The 23,626-nt window shown below is 55.2% G+C and overlaps 3 protein-coding genes across 3 annotated transcripts; 1 reads left to right on the top strand and 2 right to left on the bottom strand.

Annotated features, from left to right (window-relative positions):
• Positions 1-171: 171 nt before the first annotated feature.
• Positions 172-3,565, top strand: SOX15 (SRY-box transcription factor 15). The gene is made up of 2 exons (XM_014576967.3): positions 172-1,441; positions 3,123-3,565. The coding sequence occupies exons 1-2, from the start codon at positions 1,005-1,007 to the stop codon at positions 3,301-3,303; spliced, it is 618 nt and encodes a 205-aa protein (XP_014432453.2). The 5' UTR covers positions 172-1,004; the 3' UTR covers positions 3,304-3,565.
• A 418-nt stretch (positions 3,566-3,983) lies between these two features.
• Positions 3,984-10,985, bottom strand: MPDU1 (mannose-P-dolichol utilization defect 1). Its single transcript, XM_006112097.4, has 7 exons — positions 10,762-10,985; positions 9,162-9,227; positions 8,855-8,987; positions 7,817-7,902; positions 7,599-7,717; positions 7,128-7,238; positions 3,984-6,823 (listed from the first exon to the last, which is right to left on the bottom strand). Exons 1-7 carry the CDS (start codon positions 10,856-10,858, stop codon positions 6,695-6,697), a joined length of 741 nt encoding a protein of 246 aa, XP_006112159.1. The 5' UTR covers positions 10,859-10,985; the 3' UTR covers positions 3,984-6,694.
• A 5,456-nt stretch (positions 10,986-16,441) lies between these two features.
• On the bottom strand, positions 16,442-22,054 carry CD68 (CD68 molecule). The gene is made up of 6 exons (XM_006112098.4): positions 21,799-22,054; positions 18,977-19,632; positions 18,742-18,861; positions 18,375-18,447; positions 17,710-17,877; positions 16,442-16,772 (listed from the first exon to the last, which is right to left on the bottom strand). Exons 1-6 carry the CDS (start codon positions 21,833-21,835, stop codon positions 16,636-16,638), a joined length of 1,191 nt encoding a protein of 396 aa, XP_006112160.2. The 5' UTR covers positions 21,836-22,054; the 3' UTR covers positions 16,442-16,635.
• Between the last annotated feature and the right edge of the window lie 1,572 nt (positions 22,055-23,626).

The following is a 23,626-nucleotide window of genomic DNA, read 5'->3' on the forward strand; positions in this document are numbered from 1 at the left end:
CTGGCCCCTGGGGGAAGAGGCATACTAGGCAGAGCAAGGGGGCTCCCAGTCCCAAACCACTGGGAGGGAGCAGTTAGTGTAAATGCTGTGAGGTGGTCAGACCAGGTTTGGAGCTGGGAGGCTGCAGGGGTTGGGATCTGGGACTCCTGGGTTCTCTTGCTGGTTTGGGGGGGGGGGGGAGAACAGGATTAAAAGCTAGTGACTGGCACCTACAACCCAGTTGTCCTAGCCTGAAGTACAGGTAGGGCTGGGCATCAGTTGGGACCCACCCCAGAGATGGCTGCAGTGTTGGCCTCCAAGACCTGTCCCTTGCAGGGGGTAGGACACACCAAGTTTGGCATGTCCTTGTATTACCCAGACCCTGCCCCTTGGGTATCTCCCATTCTATGACAGTACCTGGGACACCTGCATTCCCCACAGCTGGAGGGCAGGAGCAGAGCTGCCCTGCTTTTCCATGTACCTGCAGTGCTAGAGGGTCCTTGGGGGGACGACTCAGCAGAGGCGCTCTCCCCTGGCAGGCAGGGCTGGCCCCAGGGACTTATTCAGCAGAGGGGACAATGCGGTTTATCATCCCAGCTTGTGCTCCCCAAGACTTGAGGGGGAGGAGGCTGGACTCACTTTTTGTCCAGCCCAGATCCAGGTCTCTGGCCAGCGGGGTGCTACATTCCCCTTACAAGCCCAGCTTCACCCCCAGAGAGAGCATGCGGGAGGGCCTAGTTCTCTCCCTTCTGCTGGTGGGCATAAATGGCAAGTAAGGAATCCTGGGTTTTCTCCCTGGTGCTGGGAGGGGAGTGGGGAGGGCTGAGAGTCAGGTAGGTGTAGGCAGGGCTAGCCTGGCTGGGTGGAGCAAGAGGCAGATACTTCCTTGTCTGCCTGAAGGAGCAGACGTGTGGGGAGTTCCACCCAGCAGGGGCAGGGCCAGTGGGTGGGCGTGGCAATGCAGGGCTATTTCCCTGTCCCCACATGCAGGCAAGGGCTCAGACCCGGCAGTGAGGGGGCCGGGTATGGCTGAGGGGGTGGGCATGGCAGGGGCGCCGGTGGGCGAGCCCTTGGACAAGGTGAAGCGGCCCATGAATGCCTTCATGGTGTGGTCCAGCGGGCAGCGGCGGCGCCTGGCACAGGAGCACCCCAAGATGCACAACTCCGAGATCTCCAAGCGCCTGGGGGCGGCCTGGCGCCGGCTGGGCGAGGCTGAGAAACGCCCCTTCATCGAGGAGGCCAAGCGTCTCCGGGCCCGCCATATGAAGGACTATCCTGACTACAAGTACCGGCCCCGGCGCAAGGGCCGGGCACCCACCAAGGAACTGCCCACAGGCCGTCCGCCCCCACAGCTGCCTGCCTCCAGACCCTGGGGCTACAGTGAGCCACTAGCCTACCAACCGCCCCGTTATCCGCAGTACCCGGCTAGCCAGGCCTACGGGAACGCCGCTGGAGGGTACAGGTGGGTCCCGTGCTGCTGCTGCCCCAAGGGCATTGCTTTGCCATTTGTTTGAACTCCATTTCTGTGCTTTCTGTTCTTTTCTCTTCCTCCCTGTGTGTCCCTCAGTCAGTGCCCCTGGACTAGAGGTAGGGTCTGGCAGGGAGCTAGGCACAAACCCTAAATCCTTTTGCTGGTTTGTTCCCTTTCCCCTGGTCCAGAAGGGATGAAATTAGGCCAGCTGAGGGGGGTCTGTGTGTAACCTGCTCCACAGATGGCCGCACCTCAGCACGAGGTGGAGTCTCTCCACAAGCAGTTGCCCTTACCCAGAGGTGGCTGCATGTCAGTGCCAGGTGCAGGCTAGGCCCCTAGAATAGAATACATATTCCAGGTGCTGGTCAGGACTCAGCTCCTGCCCCAGAATTTGCATCTAACTGTTAAGGTGATTGTGGGATGAGTCAGCGGAGGGAGGGGGGAGGTAAGCTGCCCATAGCACCCATGGGCCCTGCCAGCTGTTGTGATCCCCAGGGGATACCGTGAAGTGAAGGCTTCCCAGTGGTGAACCCAGGTGTCCTGACTCCCAGCTGCCTCTAGCCCCTGCTAGGATTGATCCCAGGAGTCCTGACTCCCTAGTATGACAGGATGTTACCTTCCCTGCCCTAGGACTTTGGGTCCTGGCCAGGAGTGGGGTAGGGCACCAGGTGGTGCCTGTCCTGCAGTGGGCAAGGATTCACTATGCCCTGAACAAAGGGGTCATGACCCAGCCAGGCTATGTCCAATCCATGGCTTGGCTCCACTCCCTGTACCCAGGGTGGGTGGGTCTGGCTGTAGGATCTAGTGCTGTGGGGAGAGGAAACAGATACAAGTAATAGAACCCAGGCATCCTGGCTCCCAGCATTCCCTGCTCTAACCACTAGGTTCCACTATGAAGTGGTTCCTACATGAAGCAGCAGGGGATCTCTGGTCGGGGGTAGGGGGAGGGAAGGGGAATGCTCAGAGCAGGCATCTTGGAGGCTGGGTGCCAGGACACCTGGGTTCCATCCCTGGCCCCGGGAGGGAGGGAGGGGAGGGCAGGGCAGGCTGGGGCAGGCTGTGGGGGAGCCGCTCACATGCCCAGAACCGGATTAACAGGCCGCCTGAGGAATGCAGCCCTGGCTCACCCAGCCCTGCGGAGGGGAGCCTCTTCCTGCAGCTGCAGGGGCAGGGCTGGCATCCTCTCCCCTGCCTCTCCCCATGAGATCTCCCAGCATTGGGGAGCAAACCCATAAGTGCTGGCTCCAAGCCCCACTGCTCTAACCACTGGACCCCACTCTCCTCCCAGAGTGAGGAAACATCCCCCTCCCATACTAGAAACCCTGTCATTAGTTGCTCATTAGTCTCAGCAGTGAAAAGCTGAGCAGTAATGAGGAAAGCAGGGGATGCAGTCGGGTGCCTTTGGGGCAGGATGAACCCAGAAGTCTGGGCCAGGCCACTGAACTCTCTGACTGGGGAGAAGCTGGGGGAGCATAGAAAGCAGTGGGGCTAGTGGCTGTGGGGGGCTGGGAACCAAGATTCCTGAGTTCTCTCCCCAATGCTAGGAGCAAGGGGGAGGATTAAGTGTTTGGGTGGAAAAGAGCAAGGTCCCAGACATTCAGGGAAAAACTCAAGAGGAGCTGTGTTCTCCCCAGTCATTTAACCCTTCTCTGCTTTTGTCATCCCCCTGCAGTAGCCTGTCCTACGGGCCCCTGGCCCCGATGCCCTACAAGCAAGACCCCCAACCCCACCCAGAGGGGGTGCTGCCAGCTGACTTCCGTGACATGATGGCTGCCTATGGCCTGCAGGCCTGCGACATGGGCGAGAGCTTCCCGCAGCCACCCTACGAGGCTCCTGGGCTGACGCCCCTCTAGCCCTGCTGCAGGGCAGGACTGAGGGAGGCTTTTATACAGAAAGAAAAACATCAAGGAAACCACTCAGGAGGAGCTGTGGGTGCAGCACATGGGCTGGCAGCTGGAGTAATGGGGGGAGAAGAAGGTGGAAACCCCCCTCCCAATACTTTAGAGCAACCCCAACTGTTAATCTTTCCAGGCTGGCTTCTAATCCATTCCCTCCCCCTTACCCCCCCGCCCCCTTTCACGGCTGCTTCTGTTCTACTTCACCCAGTTGGGGGCTGGAGAACTTGGGGAGGAGATGAAAAATTAGGTGTTTTTGGAGGCACAGCAGGAGGAGCCCCCTGAGAAGGTACTGGCTGGCTGTATATCTTAATGCCACTTGTCAACCTGTTTTGTAAAGACAATAAACCAGGCTTCTGGAGGTGGGTCTAGCCCCAGAGCATTACTGGGGGAGGGAGAAGGAGGGAGCAAAGGGCAACTGAGACATTGGATAAGGGGCAGTAACAGACCCTCTCTGCCCCCCACATTTGCAGGATCATTGCAGGCAATGCCTCTTGCTTCATACCTGCTAGTCCACCTGGGGTTCCACAGCCCTGCTCCCCAAGCTCTATCAGTGCTCCTTACTCCTGACCTCCAGCCCCCTCCCACAACCCCTTGATAATTCTTCCCTGGAGCAGCCCAGAAAAGAGCTAGGGCAGTGGTTTCCAGCCTTTTTAATCACAAGATCACTCTTCAATTTCAGTGCAATGTAAGATCTACCACAAACCCAAATACCCATGTCCCATTTCCTTCCTGCCCCTTCAAGGCCCTCCCCCTGCTCACTCCACCCCCTTTATCCCCCCCATCCTCATTCACTTGCACCAAGCTGAGGTAGGGGGTTGCGGTACATGGTTTGTCTTGGGCCAAAGGGTTTGGAGTGTGGGAGGGGCTCTGGGCTTGGGCCAGGAGAGGGTTCAGGGTACAAGCTCTGGCAAGGAGTTTGGGTGCAGGGGAAAGTTCAGGAAGCAGGCTCTGGGCCTGGTTTAACTGAGATGGCTTCTGGGTGGTGAAGGAGTGGGGTTAAGGCAGGCCTCCTCTTGCCTGGCCTTGCACCACTCCTGAAAGCAGCTAGCATGTACAGCAACGGTTCTATGGCACCATGTGGTGCCCCTTATCTACCAGCCATAGTTTCCTATTGTTGCTCAAAGGGAGCTGCAGGCAAGGACAGCATGTGGAGACCCCCTGCTCTGTCTTTGAGGGGCTACAGGGACATGCCAGTTGTGTCTAGGAGCAGCAATTACCACAGCAATAATTACTCCTGCCCAGTAAGGTTTGGCATTTTAGAACTCACCACTCAATTAAATTTAAGTGTAAGAGAAATTAAAATGATGAAATGCACAGACCAGTCAAAAACCAAGAACAACTCTCTTCCCTCCCCCCCCCCCATCCATATGTATGTGTTGGGGCAGGAGATGAGGGAAGGACAGTGTGTTTGTGAGTGACAGACACACAGTGTAGAATAGTGGTAGAAATGTAGCCATGTTAGTCTGGTGCAGCTGAAACAAAAAACAGGACTGAATATTGCTGAGCCTCATTTGCATACCTAAAGAGCCTTTTTTTCAGAAGAAGCTCTTGCACAAGGAGGGTCTACACTGCCCCTTGTACAAGAAGACCCCTCTTGCGCAGCGCCGTTACACCTATTACTTTTCAGGAAGAATGGCATTGCTCAAGAGGGGGCAGCGTAGACACTCCTTGAGCAAGAGCCTCTTCTGAAAAAAATGGTGGCTCATTAGGTATGCAAATGAGGCTCAGCAATATTCTACACTTAGCCTTATTTGCATATTAATTGTGCAAGAAGCCACAAGTGTAGACATAGCATCTGTGTGGAGATAGGGTACAGGAGTGGGGATAGGACAGACACTCTGACATCAGCTCCCCCCCATCTCCCTTCCACATCCTGCACAGCAAGCAGGGGGCAGCGCCAAGGCAGAGGGCAGGAGCAGCATGACAGTGGGCAGACAGCACCTGAAGTGCCAGCGCTTGATAGCTTCCTGCCAAACTAGTCAGGATCCCCTGTCAGAGGCTCTGATCTACTGGTTAGTGACCCCTGGCCTAGGGGTGCCCATACTGAGAGTAAGGAAGGGTTAAAGCAACAGGACCATGGTGTTGTATGGGGAAAATGGGGGCAGGGCTGGGAGCCAGAACCGCTGAGTTCTCTCCTGGCTTTGGGTTTGAAGGGCTGAGGGATTAGAGCAGCAGAGGCTGGAAGCCAGGATGCCTGGGTTCTCCCTGGCTCCAGGCAGTAGGGAGGGGAAATACTGTGACCCCACCTGCACCTGGGGCCTCTTCAAAGCAGCTGCCATGGCATCAGCAAGCCAAACCCCACCCTGTAACTGCCCTGGGCCTGGAGACACAAACAACCACTCCCAGCCCATCACCTTTAAGTGACACAGCTCCAGGTTCTGCTCTGCCAGAGGCCTTCACTCCTTCTTGCAGCCCCTCCCAGCCCCTGGCTCTCACTTTGGACCCGCAGTTCCCAGAGGTCAGGGAAGGTCGCAGCTAACAAATTAACCCCACATGTGCCAGGGAATGGGAGCAGTAGAGAAAGGTGATGGGGCCATTGCCCTGGTAATAGAATGTTTGGTCCCAGCTGCAACATGAGTTTCTGCCTGTTCCCACTCCCAGTTACCACAGTAACCAGGGCAGGGCTCAGAATCCACATGTTCTGACAGGAAGGGATGAATCAGCCACAGAAACTTGCTGTGGGGGCACCTGCAGAGGGATCCCAGGGCTGAGCCTGCCCCCACCCAGGGAGAGACCCAGGAGTGCTGGCTCCCAGCATCAGCAGGGACTCTAGGCAGACAGGGCTCCATGCCTGGTTTGGCTTTGCCCTGCCCCATCTGGTGCCAGTTTATCCCAGGGCCAGGAGCATGGGGGTGGAACAGTGGTGACTAATTGGAATGATTAGCAACAAACTCATTAGTTGTTGGGGGTGTCCCTGTCTGCCTTCTTGATTGCTGCTCCCCCTACCCCAGTCAACCTTCCTTCTGCGCCCTGGCCCTGCAACGAGTCCCACAGATTCCTTCCTTCCCTGATGGGGCAGGCACAATGGCTAAGCGCTCATGAAAACTCAGCATTTAATTAAGGGGGGGGGCACTTACAGGCCTAGCTCCTCCCTGCCAGAGCCCAGCTGGTAAAAGGAGCACAGACCCTTGACAAAGCCAAGAAAGGGAAAGTGGGGGGAGGGGAACAGATCAGGCTGGCTGAGAGGGGTCCTTCTAGAGAGTGCTGATGAGCCAGAAGGCAGGCAGCTCTGCTCCCCCCTCGATAGGACTCAGATTATAGTGGGGCAGAGCCAGCCCTGCTGACTGCCTGCTTGTTAGCAAGCTACAGTTGTCAGCTCCCAAACCCCTCTGGGGTCCCCGCCCTCCTATGCCTGCTTCTTCCTGGCCTCCACGCCGGCCGACATGTCCCAGTAGTACAGCAGCTGGCCTGCGATAACCCCATTGCAGACAGACGAGACCACATAGGTGACAGCCATCAGGGGATCTCCTGTCTCCTAGCAGGACAGACAGACAGAGGTAAGATTACAAAGAAGGGCAGTGACTTGCTGGCTGGCTCAGGGGGCAGGAAATGGGACATGGGGCTTGTCCTCTCTGAGAATGCCAATTCTGGTCTCAGTTCATGCACATGTCACATCACACCCCACCCACCAGGGAGACTGAACAAGCCCCAGACACACTGAATGCCATCCGACTAGGAACATGATAGGGCCATGCTCACAGGGATTGTGAGAAAGAACCCCCATGGTGCCCTTTGACCCAACGCTCATACCTCCCTCCAAAAAGGGGGGATGGCACTACCTGCACGGAAGTGAAAATCCGGGCCAGCGAGCCAGCAAAGAGCAGGAAGATGGTGATGGCTGACAGCTGCCCCGTGTGTCCATTGTGGTAGTTGGTGGCTGCCTGGAGCACCTGGGGGGAGGGGAAGAGAAGAAAGACATCCCACTGCTGATCAGCAGCTTAGACAGAACTCTGCCTCCACTGCATCATGAGCCCCCATCATTCTATCCATGGCCCCCCATGCTCTGGGGAGTGAGTCCCTCTGTATGGAGGCAGCCCCACAAAAACAAACATAGCATCCCACCAGTGCACCCTAAGCCAAGCCATCCTCTGTATGCAGGATTCAATGGGAATGGGAGCCAGCACCCCCTACAGGGGACAGGCCCCATGGACCATTCTCTGCCCACCCTGAGCCAGGCAGTCCCTGGCACCTCTAAAGGGGACAGGGCCCATTGTTGCTCCAGGAGGTTCTGAGGAAGAACTGGCACTTACTCGGCTGATGATGATAGCGGGCATGTTGGTGGCTTGCAGCAGAGTGACCACGGCCTGGGGCACAAGGGGGGACAGCAACAGAGCGAGCAGAGCAAAATACAGCACTAGGAAAGAGATACCTGGTGGGGGGGGAGAATGGGAGAAAGTTAAATCCCCCCCATGTACAGATCCATCTACAGCTCCTCCCCTTCTGCAAGCCCCACTGGCACCCCACTTACCTTGTGCTGTGCGACCCCCGAAATGCTGGGCCAGGAAGCCAATGGCGACTGTTTGAAGCATAAGGAAGAGAGCCTCTCCCCAAGCACTGGGGAAAGAGAACATGAGATCAAGTTCCCCCCAATGACCCATTGTTTCTTCAGCCAGCCAGTCCTGTTCCCCTCCAAGAGCCAAGGAGAGGACCCAGGAGCCCCAGTTTGCAGCCCCCTGCTCTAAACTGCCAGCCCCACTCCCTTCCCAGAGCTGAGGAGATGACCCAGGAGTTCTGGCACCCAGCTCCCATTGCTCTGACGCACTGGACTCCACCAATGTGAGCTCTCTCCTCCAGTGCTGACCCCACTTCAGTTCAGACTAGAAATGTTAGTGTGTAGTCATTACATGATTAACTAATAATCCCAGGCTTATTGGTTAACCCTAGTGACTACATGCAGCCCCCTCCCAGGCTACCTCTGTATCAGAGACAGGAGCAGGTACCCACGGGGAACCAACTTTTAAGTGTGCCATCTCCCGTGGAGATGCCTGCCCCCCGCACTGCTGCCTCTGATAGAAAGGCAGCAACACAGAGGGGAGGTGGAGGTAGACAGGAGACAGTACACATGGGAAGCCAGCTTTCAAGCCAGCTCCCCACACATATCAGCTCCTGCCAAGCCACCTGCCCCGCCACCCTTTCGTGTGTGGGGGGAGAGGACAGTCAGGAGGTGTAACACATGCAAAACAGCTTTCAAGCCAGCTCCCCATGTGTATCAGCTCCCGTGGAGTTGCCTGCTCCCCATACTGTCTCTTTTTCAGAGGCAGCAGGGTGGCACAGGTGGGAGCAGGAACTCTGGCTTAAAAGCCAGCTCCCCACAAGCAATGGCTCCCACCTCCCCTCACGTATAAACGTGTAACCATTTAAACAGTGGTTGTACATTTACACAAATACATGTTAGTTAGCATCCCTAGTTCAGACCCACCAGGTGCGGGAGCTGCTCTGTGGCTAGTAGTGGTGTCACAGGGTTGGGTCTCCCTCTGGTGGCAAGGAGGGGCAGGCGCAGCCTCACCTGAAGGGGAAGCTGTTGGCCACGCTGTACACCATGGTGCCCGTGATGGCCAGTAGCTCCAGTAGGATAGAGTTAAAACTAAGCCCCTCAGCACTCTTCGCCTTCAGGATCTTAAACACCTGAGGCAGCTTCACTGCAGGGAGACAAAATACACATCAGAGCCGAGGGCAGCCTCATAACCCCAAGCCAGCCAGTCTCTAGCCCTGGGGCTGTGTTGGTACCGGCACCTCCTAGAGAGGGGACAGGACCTGTGCCCCATTCCCATCCCCCCAGGTGCTGAGAAGAGGTCAAGGGGGCAGATCCATACCCATAAGTGACCCTGCAACGATGGCGATTCCTAGACATTTGCTGATCAGGATCTTCAGACAGGGAACTGCCCACAAAGGAAATGGAGCAGAAGAAGAGAAGAGAGTTCAGTACACAGTAGGGCAGCAGCATGCCCATCCCCAGCCCCCAAGCCTCTGTGCTTAGCACCTGCCTTATACGCAAGGGCATCCTCCCCCATGATCTCTTTCTCCCCAGGTGGGGCAACCTGGGGTCAAACATGGAGTCCAGGTCAGGTCACAAGCAATACCCATTCCCCATCCCACAGCAACTAGGGCTATGTCTACACTTGCGGCTTCTTGCGCAATATGCCAATGAGGCTAAGCATGGAATATCGCCGAGCCTCATTTGCATACCTAATGAGTATGCAAAAAACCCTCTTGTACAAGAAGGGGCAGTGTAGATGCTCTTTCTTGCGCAAGAGTCTCGGCTGAAAAAAATGGTGGCTCATTAGGTATGCAAATGAGGCTCAGCAATATTCCATGCTTAGCCTCATTTGCATATTACTCCAATTCATAGACTTTAAGGTCTGAAGGGACCATTATGATCATCTAGTCCGACCCCCTGCATAGTGCAGGCCACAAAATCTCACCCACCCCTCCTAGAATAATCCTCTCACCTATATCTCAGATATTGAAGCCTTCAAATACTTTGAAGACCCCAAGATGCAGAGAATCCTCCAGCTGTGATCTGTGCCCCATGCTACAGAGGAAGGTGAAAAACCTCCAGGACCTCTGCCAATCTACCCTGGAGGAAAATTCCTTCTCAACCCCAAATATGGCGATCAGCTAAACCCTGAGCATGTGGGCAAGACTCATCAGCCAGACACCCAGAAAGTTCTGTATAGTAACTCCTAACCTTCCTCCATTGACCTATTTCCCACTGATAATGGTCAATGAGTTACCAAGATCATGTTATCTCATCAAACCATCCCCTTCATCAACCCATCTAGTTTAATCTTGAAGCCAGATAGATCTTTTGCCCCCACTACTTCCTTTGGAAGAACGTTCCAGAACCTCACTCCTCTAATGGTTAGAAACCTTCGTCTAATCTCAAGTCTAAACTTCCTACTAGCCAGCTTATATCCATTTGTTCTTGTGTCCACATTGGTATTAAGCTTAAATAATTCCTGTCCCTCCCTGGTATTTATCCCTCTAATATATTTAAAAAGTGCAATCATGTCCCCCCTCAGCCTTCTTTTGGTTAAAGTAAACAAGCCAAGCTCCCTGAGTCTCCTTTCATAAGACAGGTTTTCCATTCCTCGGGGCCCCAGAGTGGCAGACCAGTGAGGGTCGTGACGTGCCCCCCGCGAGGAATGAGTTAAAAGTGACAATCGCCCACGGTCCCCCGTCTGCGGAGCACTTCCGCCCCGCGCCGCTGGAACAGAAAAACGCCAAACACAGCACTTCCGGTCTGCGGTTACTATCTAGCGCCCTACACCACCATGGCGCCTGCAATGAGTGTTTCCGGTCGCGCCCAGTAACTTCCGCCCTACCCCATCATGGCGACCGAGTGCCTCGCGCTTCATTCTTCCGCGCTACCGGCAGCAGGCACTGAAAGGTTGCCATAGCGCCCGGGCTCACCGTGCAGCAGGTTGAAGCGCAGCAGCAGCTCATCGTAGCAGCGCTCGGGGAGCAGGTGCGGGACCAGCAGCCCCCTCAGCAGCGCCTCCGCCGCCATCTTGGGAAATGGCGGCGGTCCAGCACTTCCGCCTCCATGTCACCATGGAGGCCCTGTCCCACTGCGCAGACGCACTGGCTCCTTCACACTCCTGCGCATGTGCGCCTCGTTACCATCTCTTTTGTGAGCATGAGCCCTGTCCCATGTGCAGCGCTCTCTCTTGCGCGCATGCTCCCTGTGCCCTGCGCTCAGCGCGCATGTGCTCCCTGCCCTCTTCCCGGTTCTCTCGCCTTCCTTGCGGCGCCTGCGCCTTCTGTGCCCCTCTTAGTTTCCCCCCCCTCCGGCGCATGCGCCCTTGTGCGCCTGCCCCCCCCCCAACATTCCAGGCTGATTCTGAGCCAAAGCCTTGCCAAGACCAAGATGGCTGCCGCCTCGCCGCCATCTTGCCCCCTGGCCATCCTGAGCCGGGGGGCCGTGGCCCTGTGCTTGCTCCAGGCCCTGCGGCTGCAACGGGGGCGTCGCCGGCGCGAGGCTGCCCGCCTGCTCCGGGCTTCCCGGCGCCGCCGGGCCCGGGCCCGCTGGGGCCATCGCTTCGCCCTGCTGTGGCAGGTGGGGACCCCGGTATCCGGGCCCCGCCCCGCCCCTGCCCCACCGCCACGGGAGCGGCGTCTGTGGAGCAAAGCCCGCAGCTCGGCCTTCTGGGAGACAGTGCGGGCCAAGGCCTTCGGGCCGGGCGAGTGGGCGGAGAACTTCCGCCTGGGCCCCGCCACCTTCGACTACCTGTGTGGGCGGCTGGGTGCTGCCATCCGGCGCCGCGACACCAACATGCGCCGGGCCATCCCCGCCGAGGTGCGCCTGGCCATGACCCTGTGGCGCCTGGGTGCCTGCACCGAGTACCGGGCCGTGGAGCAGCAGTTCGGTGTCTCCCGCTCCACCGTATGCAAGATCCTGAGAGACGTCTGTGAGGCCGTGGTGGCTATCCTCACCCCTGCCTATGTGACCGCCCCTGCTGGGCCTGAGGCTGCTGGCTTTCCTGCCCCTCCCCAGCTGGCCGGCGTGCTGGGCCGCCTCCACGTGCCCATTCGGGCCCCCAATGAGAACGCCGCTGGGTACTTCAACTGCCGGGGCTGGCACTCTGTGGTGCTGCAGGCTGCTGTCGACGCACGTGGCTGCTTCTGGGACCTAAGTGTTGGCTGTCCCGGCAGGCAGAGTGATGCGCAGGTGCTGAGGGCCTCCGAGCTCTACCAGCGTGCCCAGCGTGGGGAGTTGTTCCCTGGGGAGACCCGGGATGTGGGTGGCGTGCAGGTGCCTGTCTACCTTCTGGGCGGCCCATCCTACCCACTTCTGCCGTGGCTGATGAGACCTTATCGTGCCAGGGAACTGACGCCAGCCCAGAGGCGCTTCAATGAGTACGCTGCTGCTGCCCGCACCGTGGTGGGGGTGGCGTTTGGCCGCCTCCGGGGCCGCTGGCGCTGCCTGCAGAAGCGAAACGATACAGACGTCTCCTTCCTGCCTACCCTCATCGCTGCCTGCTCTACCCTCCACAATGTCTGCGAGATGCATGGTGATGTCTTCCAGCCCCGATGGATGGTGGATGAAGAGGAGGAGGAGGAGGAAGTGCTCTTTGAGGTTGGGGAGGGAGACGAGGGTGCAGCAGCAGAGATCCGTGAGGCACTGGCTCAGACCCTGCGGGACTGAGAGAAAGAACCCAGGAGTCCTGACACCCAACCCCCCTGCTGTAACCCACCAGAACTGGGGAGAGAACCCAGGAGTCCTGACTCTGGCCCCCCTGCTTCCCTCCCCCATTTCTCCAACCATCCTTTCCCCTCCCCAACTTGGAAGCACCTCTTCTGGGGGTGGGAGTAGGTGAAGTGAGGGGGCCAGCTGGATGTGTGGGAAGAGGCAGGGTGGCTTGGGAGGTGGATCAGAACTGGGCTGGTAGCAGGGAGCTTGAAATTAGAAACCAGGCTATGGGAAAGACGTTGAAGTGAGAGGGGTCAGAGAATGGGGGGGCTGGGAAGGGAGTGTGTGTGGGGGACGACCGGGAGAACCAGACACCTGGGTTCTTTGTAGATGCAATAAATTAAAACTTCATCCCACAGAAGCCTATGTGTAATTGTCCTCCAACACATGTGCCCTCTGCCCCCCTCCTGGCCCACAGTTGCCCATTCAGCCAGCTCTGACTGGCTGGCCAACTTTCCAGGTGGACAGCAAGGAGAACTTGGAGACAGAGGCTGTACCTGTCTGGTCTCAGCTGGAGCACCGTGTCCAGTTCTGGGTGCTGGGTTTCAGGAAAGATGGGGACAAATTGGAGAATGTCCAGAGAAGAGCAATAAAAACAATGGAAGTTCTAGAAAACGTGACTTATGGGGGAAGTTGGAAAATATGGTCTGGAGAAGAGACGACTGAAAAGTTTTCAAGTGTGTAAAAGGTTGTTACAAGGAAGAGGGAGGAAAAAAATGTTCTCTTTAACATCTGAGAATAGAACAAGAAGCAATGGGCTTAAATTGCAGCAAGGGAGGTTTAGGTTGGACATTACAAAAAACTTCCTGTCAGGGTGGTTATGTGCTGGAATAAAATGCCTAGTGAGATTGCAGAATCTCCATCACTAAAGATATTTAAGAGCAGGTTAGAGAAACACCTGTCAGGGATGGCCTAGTTATTATTTAGTCATGCTGTAAGTACAGAGGACCGGATTAGACAACCCCTCAAGGTCCCTTTGGGTATGTCTACATTGCAGTCCTCTTTCAAGAGAGGAATGCAAATGCAGCTGAGCGAAATTGCAAATGAAACAGATTTGAATTTCCCCTGCTTCATCTGAATAATCGCATCTGGGCGCTATTTTGAAATACCCTATTTTGAAAAAAAAACACTGTGTAGATGTGGTTATTTCGAAAGAAAACCCTTCTTTCGAAATAACCCTTAAACCTCATTTTATAAGGAGTAAGGGTTATTTCAAAAGAAGGCTTTTCTTTTGAAATAACTGTGTCTACACAGTGATAGAAATGTAGCCGTGTTAGTCTGGTGTAGCTGAAACAAAATACAGGACTATGTAGCACTTTAAAGACTAACAAGACGTTTTATTAGATGATGAGCTTTCGTGGGCCAGACCCACTTCCTCAGATCAGCGTTTCTTTTCTCGAAATAGGGTATTTCTAAATAGCACCCAGACACGATTATGCAAATGAAGCATGGGAAATTCAAATTCACGCTTCATTTGCAATTTCACTCAGCTGCATTTGCATTCCTCTCTCAAAAGAGGAATGCAGTGTAGACATACCCTTCCACTCCACCAATTCTCCTATGCGCACCTCTACGTCCTCCCCTCTATCCAGATATACCCACCTCTGTCCTGCCACCAATGACTCGCTGCATCAATCCACAGCCCTCAGTCCCTCTCTGTATACAGCCTGCTAAGCCTTCATGCCCCTTTCCCCTACACAGCCACCCCTTACACATCCTCTGTGAATCTGTCCTCATCCACATCCATCCATCGACCCACATCAACTTATCCATCAACTGTCCAGCCTTCTCTGAGGCTTTCCCATCCCCACTGGGCTAGGAGGGTTCTGAGCTGCACCGGGTGAGGGGTCCCTATGTAAACTGGTTGCCCATAGATAGGTTCATCACTCATAAGGCCTTGGCACTACTGGATCTCACAGCCATTTCTTTTAGCCAGGAATGAGCTGGGGGTGGGTGATGAATGAACCCTAATTCAAAACCAGGCATTTAAGCTTGGTGATAGCTCTGTGGCTGTGCCTGGCCCCTGGAGCCAGACTTGCTCCCTCTGTTTCCATAGGGTGGAAGCTGCCATCCAGAGCTCTGCCGACCCCCATGCCCATAGGTTTGCCTAGGTACCTTCTTCCCCATGCCAACATCTCCCACCAGCAGGTATGTGCAAGACACACGGGGTAGTTTTTGGCCAACTGGATCCAGAAAGGGGTGTGGCGTGGGTGCCAGAGGACGTGGCTCAGCAGAAATGCCAAAAGGGGAATGGCTTTGCTCAATAAGGAATGTGGCTTATCAAAAGGGCTGAGGGCTGTCAGCTCAAAAGGGTCATGGCTTGACTGTCAAGGGAGGTGTGGCTTATCAGGTATCTTGCAAGAGGCATGGCTTTACCGTAACCATAACATTGGCATAATTTGCCCAGGGGGCATGGCTTAACAAAGCAATATGGCCATGGGCAATGTTCCCTCTACATTTTTCTATCCATGTGCAGAGTAAATGTTGTTCTGTGCACCAAGGTATGCATATATGTGCACCACCAGTAGAAATACATGCTGCCAGCTGCGGGCACTCTGCTAATCAGCTGGGCAGCACCTGAATCTCTCCAGGGAACACTGGTCCTGGGGTGTGGCTTCTCTGCCGAAAGGCTGATTGAACAAAGGACTCTGGGAAGGGGGCCGGGCTTGCTCCTGGGATCTTAGAAATGGGTGTGATTTGTTGAGAGGAGGTGTGGTATAAAGGCCTACTAGGGGAGTGGGATCCCTGTGGGGTGGAACTAAAGAGAGACCTCATCCAGGGAGCAGGGCTGAGTCATGGGATTTAGAAGAGGGTGTATCTTGTGGGTCAAGGTGCGTGGTTTGATGACTGACCTTAGAAAGGGGCGTGACTTGATGGCAAAGGGTGTGGTCTGAGGTAGGGATATGAGTATCGTGGATAAACCAATAAGCAAAAGCTCAAAGGTTAATGCTGTAGACTACATGCATTTCCCCCGACCCCTTGACAGTAAATTTGTTAGCAGGCTGGCCTGCACCCTGGCTCAGTCCCAGCTTGTGCAGGGTCTGGGGCCTACCCCCACTTTGGTTCTGCATTTAAAGTGTATTAAGAGCCAGGTGAGCAGGCAGCCCTGCCCACCTCCAGCTCACGCCGGGTCCGGGCACTCAGACCCCTCCCCCTGGACAGGGGCTTATAGAATAGTTGACTAACCGATAAGCAGGGCTCGACAAATAATGTAATCTACTTGCCCGTGGTGAATAGATTACAACCTGGAAGAGCCGGCACAGAGCGATCTGCGCATGCGCAGAGCGCAGAACCGCACGGCTGGCAGGCAGGGCTCGCTGCTGCTTGGCAAGCCCTGCCGATAAGAATTCATGAGGTTAATCGACTAGTCAATTAACCGATATTTAACATCCCTAGTCTGAGGCTGCTATCCCTTGTCCCTCGCCGGCCATGACTCAAGCAGCCTTGTGACACCCTGACTTCCCTTTAGGTGCTGTGCGGAGTTGTTCCTGCACACAGCTGAGTCAGCAGGGAGCCATAGCCACACCCAGGCCCTGCTAGAGGAAGCTGTGTCAAAGGCCTGCCCCGTGAGGGGACTGGGCACCCTCTGGGGCCAGGATGTAGCTTCATAAATTCAAGACAATTCCGGGATGAATCCTGGCCCTGCTCCCTGCAGACTAGGGCCCCAAGATACTGCCCTGGGGTATGGGGGTCAGCAGGGTGCTGTGCATAACTGTCCTGGGGCTGTATCTCTGCACCAGGCAAGGGGCCCCTGTGTAACCAGCTGCCCTGCCTCAGAGGTGGCTGCATCTCCTTAGTCCTGCTAGCTGTAATAGCCGTTTATTATTGCACAGGCTGGTTACTGGGAGAGAATATTTGGAGGGGGTAGGTAAACCCATTGCAATGCAGACAGGACCCATATTTACTAGCAAACCCCCTCATTTATTTAATCTATAAAATAAAATACATAGATCTGGGATCTTGCTCCCCACCCCATTCCTTGTCCCCCTGAGCCAGGCAGTCCCTGCCCTGGGGCCAAGTAGGACCTGGTGCCCCCTAGAGGGGACAGGCCCCAGACTCCCTCCTCCCACATCCTCCCTCAGTGTCTCGGCCCCTCAGATGGTCTGGTAGCCGCCCCGCGCTCTGCGCCGGCCCAGCAGGTAGGCAATGACCACGATGAGGATGAGGACCAGCAGAACCACCCCGATGACGATGGGAACCACTAGGCTGTGCTGATCTGGGCACAGCTCAGCTGCAAGAGAGGAGAGGCAGGGCTGAGAATGCGGGGGACAGAGCTGATATGGGGATGCAGGACTTGGGCAGGGGATTATGGGAGTCTGGGAAAGATGAGAGGCTTATGGGGGCGGGAGGTCCAAGGGTGAGGAGGGTTATGGGTGGAAGAGGGTGGATATGTGGCTATTCGGGGGGGAGAGAGCTGGGAGAAGTGGGATTTTGGGGTGGCTGGGATGGGGGAGCGTAGTGCATTCAGGGTGGGATGCCGGCCTGGGACTGGGGGGCTAGAGGATTGACCTGGTAGGGGGGTGGGGTAACTGAGTGGGGGAGCCCCAGGACCATGGGAAGTGGGGGGGAGAAGTGAGTATGGAGGACAGGCATAGGGATGAGGTAGCAGAGAGCAGACAGCTAAATGGGGCAGTAGGGAGCAGGCTCAGGCAGAGGTGGGGGGCAGGCCCAGGGCCAAGAGGGGGAGCGGTGGCAGGAAAAGTGGAGAGTGGGGGCTGAGGAAGATTTGAAGCAGGGGGCCGGGGAAGGACGCAAAGCCGACTTGAGGGGTGAGCTGGGGAGAGGGGTGGTGCCACAGACCCAGGGCAGAAGGGCCAGGAGTGGGGAGCTAAAAATAACTGTGGGGCAGGCATGGGGTGGGAGAGCTGGGAGGTTGCAGGAGCTGTGAGGGGTAGAAGGTCAGGCCTGGGGACAAGGGAGGGGAGCGGGCTGACAGAGAGCTGGGGAGAGGAAGCTGAATAGAACTATGGGGGGCAGATGGGACAACTGGAGACTGGGAGAGCTAGGAGGGGAAGGGGGCAGGCCTGGGGTCAAGAGGAGAAGCCATTGGGGCAAAGCAGGGTGGCTGGAGGAGAGCTGAGTTGGGGGCCTGGGAAAGGGAGCCACATGGGCTTGTGGGGGCCAGGCTGGGGAGGTGCAGGAGTAGGGAGAGTTGCGCGGGGCGGTACCTTCCCCGAAGTTGCCGCTGTGCAGTGCGAAGGCCTGGACTTGCTCCTGCAGGGCGTCGAGGTGGAAGGCAGGGCTCAGCGCCAGGCTGCGGTTCTTGCATTGGTACGAGTGGCCCAGCCCAGCCTCAAACTCCCGCAAGGTGCTGTTCTGTGCTGCAAAGTACCTCTCTGGGCACAGGAGGCAGAGATGAGAGTTCGATCCTGAGCCAGTATCTCCCCCCCATATTCCCATGAAGCCTACACGTGCCCTGAAACTCCTCCCAAAGTCACTGCAAACTATGAACTTGCCCCCAAAGTCAACACAAACTCCCCCAAATTCACCCTGGGCCCCCAAAATCACCCTGAAGGCCCACTGTCACCCTAAGTTATGCCCACTCCCTAAAGCCACACTGAACCCCACAAAGTCACCCTGGGCCCTCCATCATCCTAAACTCCCCCTAAAGATATACTGGCCCCTGAAAGTCACTACAACCCCCCAATCACCTTCACCCCCATCACCCTGAACTCTCCCCCAAATCTTCCCCAGTCCTCCAAGTCACTCCAAACTCCCACCCAAGACTGCAAAGGTCACCCACACCCCTGGCCCCCCCAATTTACCTCCAATCCCTGGAAATGTACCCTAATCATTCCCCCCCACCCGCATTAGCCTCCACCCTATTTCTCACCCATAGCCCCAGGGAACTGGAGGCTCAGGTTGGTTCGGACCTCATTCAGGTAGCAAGTTTTTTGGGTTTCATTCTGGGGAGACAAAAGAGATCAGAGCAGTTTGGATGCTCCTAAGTCTGCCCAGCATGGAGATGCAGCCACCTCTGGGGTGGAGCACAGCAGTTCATACAACCCCCCCAGCCTGCTTCATACAACCCCCCCAGTGCCCACTTGTGCTGCCCTGGGGCCGGTCCTGCCTTCCAGGGGACAGCTCCTCCTACTGAACCCCCCCCCCCCGACACACACCAATTCCTGTCCCACAGCACTCCCTTGGGCCAGTTCTGCCAGTCAAGGGGAAGCACCCCTTTGCTGAACCCTCACTAGTACCTTTTTGAAGGTGAAGATTAGGAAGCCCTGGGCAAAGCTGAGCTGCATGGTGGCGGTGTCATTGGTGCATTTTCCTGACACTTTGGTCTGGTTTGGCTGGACAGCAAAGGTGCCCCAGAGCTGGAAAAGAGACAGAGAAGTGGGGTGACCTGGTATCACCATCCCTGAACTCCCAGAGCTGGAGAGAGAACCCAGGAATCCAGGCTTTGACCACTAGTCCCCCGCTTCCTCTTACCTTTGTTTTGGAGCTGTTTGTGTACTCGACTCGTATCTGGAGGCCTGACTGGATCCGCAGGCAGACTTCCTTCTCCTTCATCACCCGGTAGTCTCCTACCTTCACATCTGGGGACACAGTCGGGGCCACCGTGGTGAGGTGCGGGGTCGTGTGGGGTGTGGTGTGATTGGCGGGATGTGTTGTGGGGTGGGGCGTGGTGTGATTGGCGGGATGTGTTGTGGGGTGGGGCGTGGTATGATTGGCGGGATGTGTTGTGGGGTGGGGCGTGGTGTGATTGGTGGGATGTGTTGTGGGGCGGGGTGTGGTGTGATTGGCGGGATGTGTTGTGGGGTGGGGCGTGGTGTGATTAGCAGGATGGGTAGTGGTGTGATGCGTTGTGCGGTGGGTGGTGGTGGGATGTGTTGTGCGGTGGGTGGTGGTGGGATGCGTTGTGCGGTGGGTGGTGGTGGGACGTGTCGTGCGATGGGTGGTGGTGGGACGGGTAGTGGTGGTTTTAGTGAAGGATGGCAAAAGGGTGGCTGATTTCTTATGGCGGGGGCAGCCGTCGCTGTTGCATGGAGCCTCAATCCCAGAGTCTGGTGTGGGACCCTGGAGTCCGGGCTCCTGGTCTGTGGTTAGTTCTTGCGCCACATTGCCGGGCAGGGTGGAGCTGCAGACTAGACGGGTGAGGAAGGAGGTAGAAAATTAGACCGCCAAGCTCAACAAAGGACACCAATGTTCCTACCCTGGCTAGTTGTGTCCCTTTCACCATCCTGAGGGTCCAAAGTAAACATGCACATTGCTAATCCAGCTGCAGGAGGTGGCAAATATAGAAGGATAATTTCTCTCATCCCAAAGACTCTGCCATCTGACTGCCCCCTGTACACCATGCCAACATCAGGCACAATCTTTTAACTTGACCTTAATAGGGAATACATTCAAGATGCCACATTAGGGTCCAGATTTAACACTGCCTTAAGAATCCAGATTCAATCCTCCATGTTTCAAAACATGTGGGCCTCCCAATTACATTTTGCTTTCAAATCCTGCCCTCGAAAGCGACCCTATCTCAGCTGACACTGAAAGAAAGATTCCTGAAAGATTCCCCCCATTACACTACAGAGTTAACATCCCAATTGAAAAGCCAGGACTTGTTTCATGTGGGAAAGAAAGACAAGGGCAAGGTGCCTCCCCAAATCCTTCCTGACATGTTCCTCAGCCCACCCAATCCAAAACCGTGAGTTTTTTTCAGATGATATCATCATTACTTTTCAGAGGTGTTACCTCTGAAAACTACACTTTTCTTCAACTTCTGTTTGGATCAAAAAATAAATGGACTTTTAGGACAATTCCACATATTTTTGATTGTCCAAAAAATGTTGAAATAACCCTGTTTGCAAATCCATCGTTCCCAGGATATTAGCCAGACACAGTGGGCGTGGCTGTATTTTTAGTGGAGTATTCATCTGTGTTTATTAGCTTTTCTCCTTGTCCCATTTTTCACACATTTTGAGGAAAAGGAACATTTCCCCCTGCTTAAGTTGGTGCCGCTGTGGAAAGTGAAACAAAATCCCCCTTTTTTTCACCCCAATCCAAAGCAATTCAGCTTTTTGTCCCCATATCAGAGCAAATGTGTAAGTTATTTGCAACAGGCAAATTACTGAGAAAACTGACCCTCCCCCTCCATTTCAGTGATTCTACTGCCAGAATTGCGTAACTCTAACCTTTGGTTCAATGCAAAGAAAAAAATCCATTTGGCTGTGATATTTTCTGATGTTTTGTGTCCAATTTGTAGGACACTGCTTCTTTTCCCCACCCAAACCTTCCAAACAACAATCTTTTTAGTGCCAAAGGTGGGGGGGGGGAGGGTATTTTTTCCCACTCCAAATCCCAAACAAGCCCAGTGTTTCCTGTAAGCTGAGAGCTTGGTTTGCCATTCATGAGAGAGTCCAATGCCGCCCAGCCGATCAGCAGAGGCAGCATATGCTTTGTGGTGGAACACATCCATACAGCACGAAAGAAAATTTATTCCTCACACAAATGGAAAAACTTAGAAGGAACGCTGAATGAGCCCCAAAGATCTGGATGATTTTCTGCCTAATACTGGGCAAAAAACCCCAACTACATGGAAACTCAATTTGTGAGGTGGGAATTTTGTTGAGAATTCAAGGGATTTCTATGCAAAAACCAAAGGGAAAAAAAACTCCACAACTTTTCACATGTTAAGGGCCTGTGTTGCCAAAAACATGACATTTTTTTCCTTGTTAGCCCCATAGTCAATAGCTTTAAGGTGCAGTTCAGACCCTAAACATCACCTTTGACCTATTCTGTTCCATGCATGCCAAATGACAGGAAATGTTCCTTTCCCACCCCAACCTCACAGAAAACCAATGTTGTGTCAAAACAACGCTAGAGCAAGCAGACGTGAAGAAGGTTAAATGACTCCTGGGTTCTAATCCCAGCAATGGGTAGCAAGCAAGGTCCAGAGGGTTGGCAGGGGGTGGACTGTGAACAAGAACTCCTGGGTTCTCTCCCTAGTTCTGAGAGAGGAGTGAGGACTAGTGGTTAAGAAAGGGAGGGGGGCTGGGAGCTGGGAGTTCTGGGTTCTCTCCCCAGCCGTGGGAGGAGATTGGGGGCTGGTGGGTTAGGGCAGGTGAGTCTGGGAGCCAGGACGCCTGGGTTCTCTCCCTGGCTCTGGTTGGGGGCTGGTGGGTTAGGGCAGGTGAGTCTGGAAGCCAGGATGCCTGGGTTTTTGCCCTGGCTCTGGGTGAGTGGGAGGGGTAGGGTGTAGTAGCTTAGAATGGTGTCACCTATTCTCACCCACAGAGAAGACCAGCACAAACCTGCCAGAAAGAACAGCAGTGTTCCCAGGGAGCTCATGGTGAAGAGACCACAGGAGGAGTGTCTGTCCCTCACTCTGTCTCGCTGCCTCTGCCTCCTGTCCTGCGCTTCACTGATAAACTGTAGGAAACGAAACCAGTTCCCTTTCCAAGGCTGCTCTCCCGCCTCTCACCACCAATAACACGGAAATGGGCCTCACGCACAGATAAAAAATCCTCTCCCCAGAGATGCTGCCATCTCTGAGGCAAGGTGACCAGCTACACGGTGATCCCTCATCTGGTCTGAGTAAACATGCTCACAGGTCATGGGGCTGGGTTATCCAGCCAGGTGGGCCCCCAGGGCTGGGCTGTAGGTGGGGGAGGTGGGATAGTGTGTTGTATGGGCTCCTCAGTTGCAGGGAACTCCAGCTGCTGCAGGCTGCAGCCTGGGGGGAGATGAATCAGTGCTTTCACTTCCCCATCAGGATGCTTGGAGGGTGCTGAGTCAGCAACCCAGGGTAGGCCTGTGACCTTCATATGATGGGTCACATGTGCTAGGCTAGGGAGGGGGCTGGGAGCCAGGACTCTCTGGTTCTCTCTCAATTTGTTGCACATTACCTTGACTTTTGAACTGAGCTGGTGTCTGAGGTGAGGTTCAGTTCCAGACCCCAAACTCTTCTAGGCTGACTCCTGTCAGCGTGCAGGCCCCCAGTGCAGCCATCAGAGCAGGCTGGGTGAGTCCCAGCTGCCCAACTGGGTCAGACCAACTCTGCTCTGTAAACACACATGAGCACTCACTATGCCCTGTCAGCTGGTACTGGGAGCCAAGACCCCTGGGTTCTTTTGCTGGCTCTGGGAGAGCAGCAGTGGCTGGGGAAAGCAGTTGGATAGCATAGGCTAAGAGACACCTGACAGCCTTTGCTTCCATTCAAGGGATGTGTTTTCCTATGGAAAGCACAGGGTGGAAGCGTGAGCCCCTCCCCAGTGCACAACTTGCCTCTTGCCAGGGTCAGCTCTGTCTTCTCCTGAGTAGGAGGGAGCCATTCATCCTACCACCACCAGAGGGCAGCCTGCCCACCTAGCTTATATTTCCTTTCATGCCTGGGGAAAACTCTGCCACTGTATCTCCCTGCTGTCATGTTTCCAGCCAGCCACAGAAGAATGAGCAATCTGCAGAATCCATGGTGCTGTGGCAATTCATTCATAAATAAGCCCAACAGATCAGACACTAGGGTACACAGGAGCCTTGCTCTATCCTAGGTTACAGCAGTAGGAGAGTTAAGGCAAATAAAGGAGTAGAATTAATGGCCCCCAAGATCTAATATCCATTTTCCCTAGCTTAAGGCTCAGATGCCTGGCTTCTATGTTGTAAAGCTGGTGACAGCCCAGGTGTTGTCAACTAAGGAAGTAAAGCTAGTTCCACTCACTGCCAAACCACCCTGACAACCTAGTTCAACAGGAATCCAGTTCACCTGCAGAACTCCCTGCAACAGGATTGCACCCAGAAGAGCACTAGCCCAACAGGGCAAATACAGAAGGGCTCTACAGGAGGACAGACCCAACCATTATCTGCTGTTTAGGAAGCACAGAGCCAGATGCTGCCCTGGGTGTAATGTGGCAGAGATGCTGACGGAGTGATACAGCACCTGCTCCGACAGCTCAGGCCCAGGGAAGTTAAAATAGGTATATAGGACAGCTGCCTCGGACTCAGGGGAACAAACCCTTAGCCACCCTTCACTCCCCCACCACCACACAGCATGGGAGTCTTGGGCAGCAGCTTGTGCACTCTTTCCTCATGTGTCCAACCCCAGCTGAGATCCCACTGTTTGTATCAGTCACCCCTTGTACTTCT

This window comes from Pelodiscus sinensis, chromosome 24 (assembly GCF_049634645.1).
Source record: "Pelodiscus sinensis isolate JC-2024 chromosome 24, ASM4963464v1, whole genome shotgun sequence".
Taxonomy (NCBI): domain Eukaryota; kingdom Metazoa; phylum Chordata; order Testudines; family Trionychidae; genus Pelodiscus; species Pelodiscus sinensis.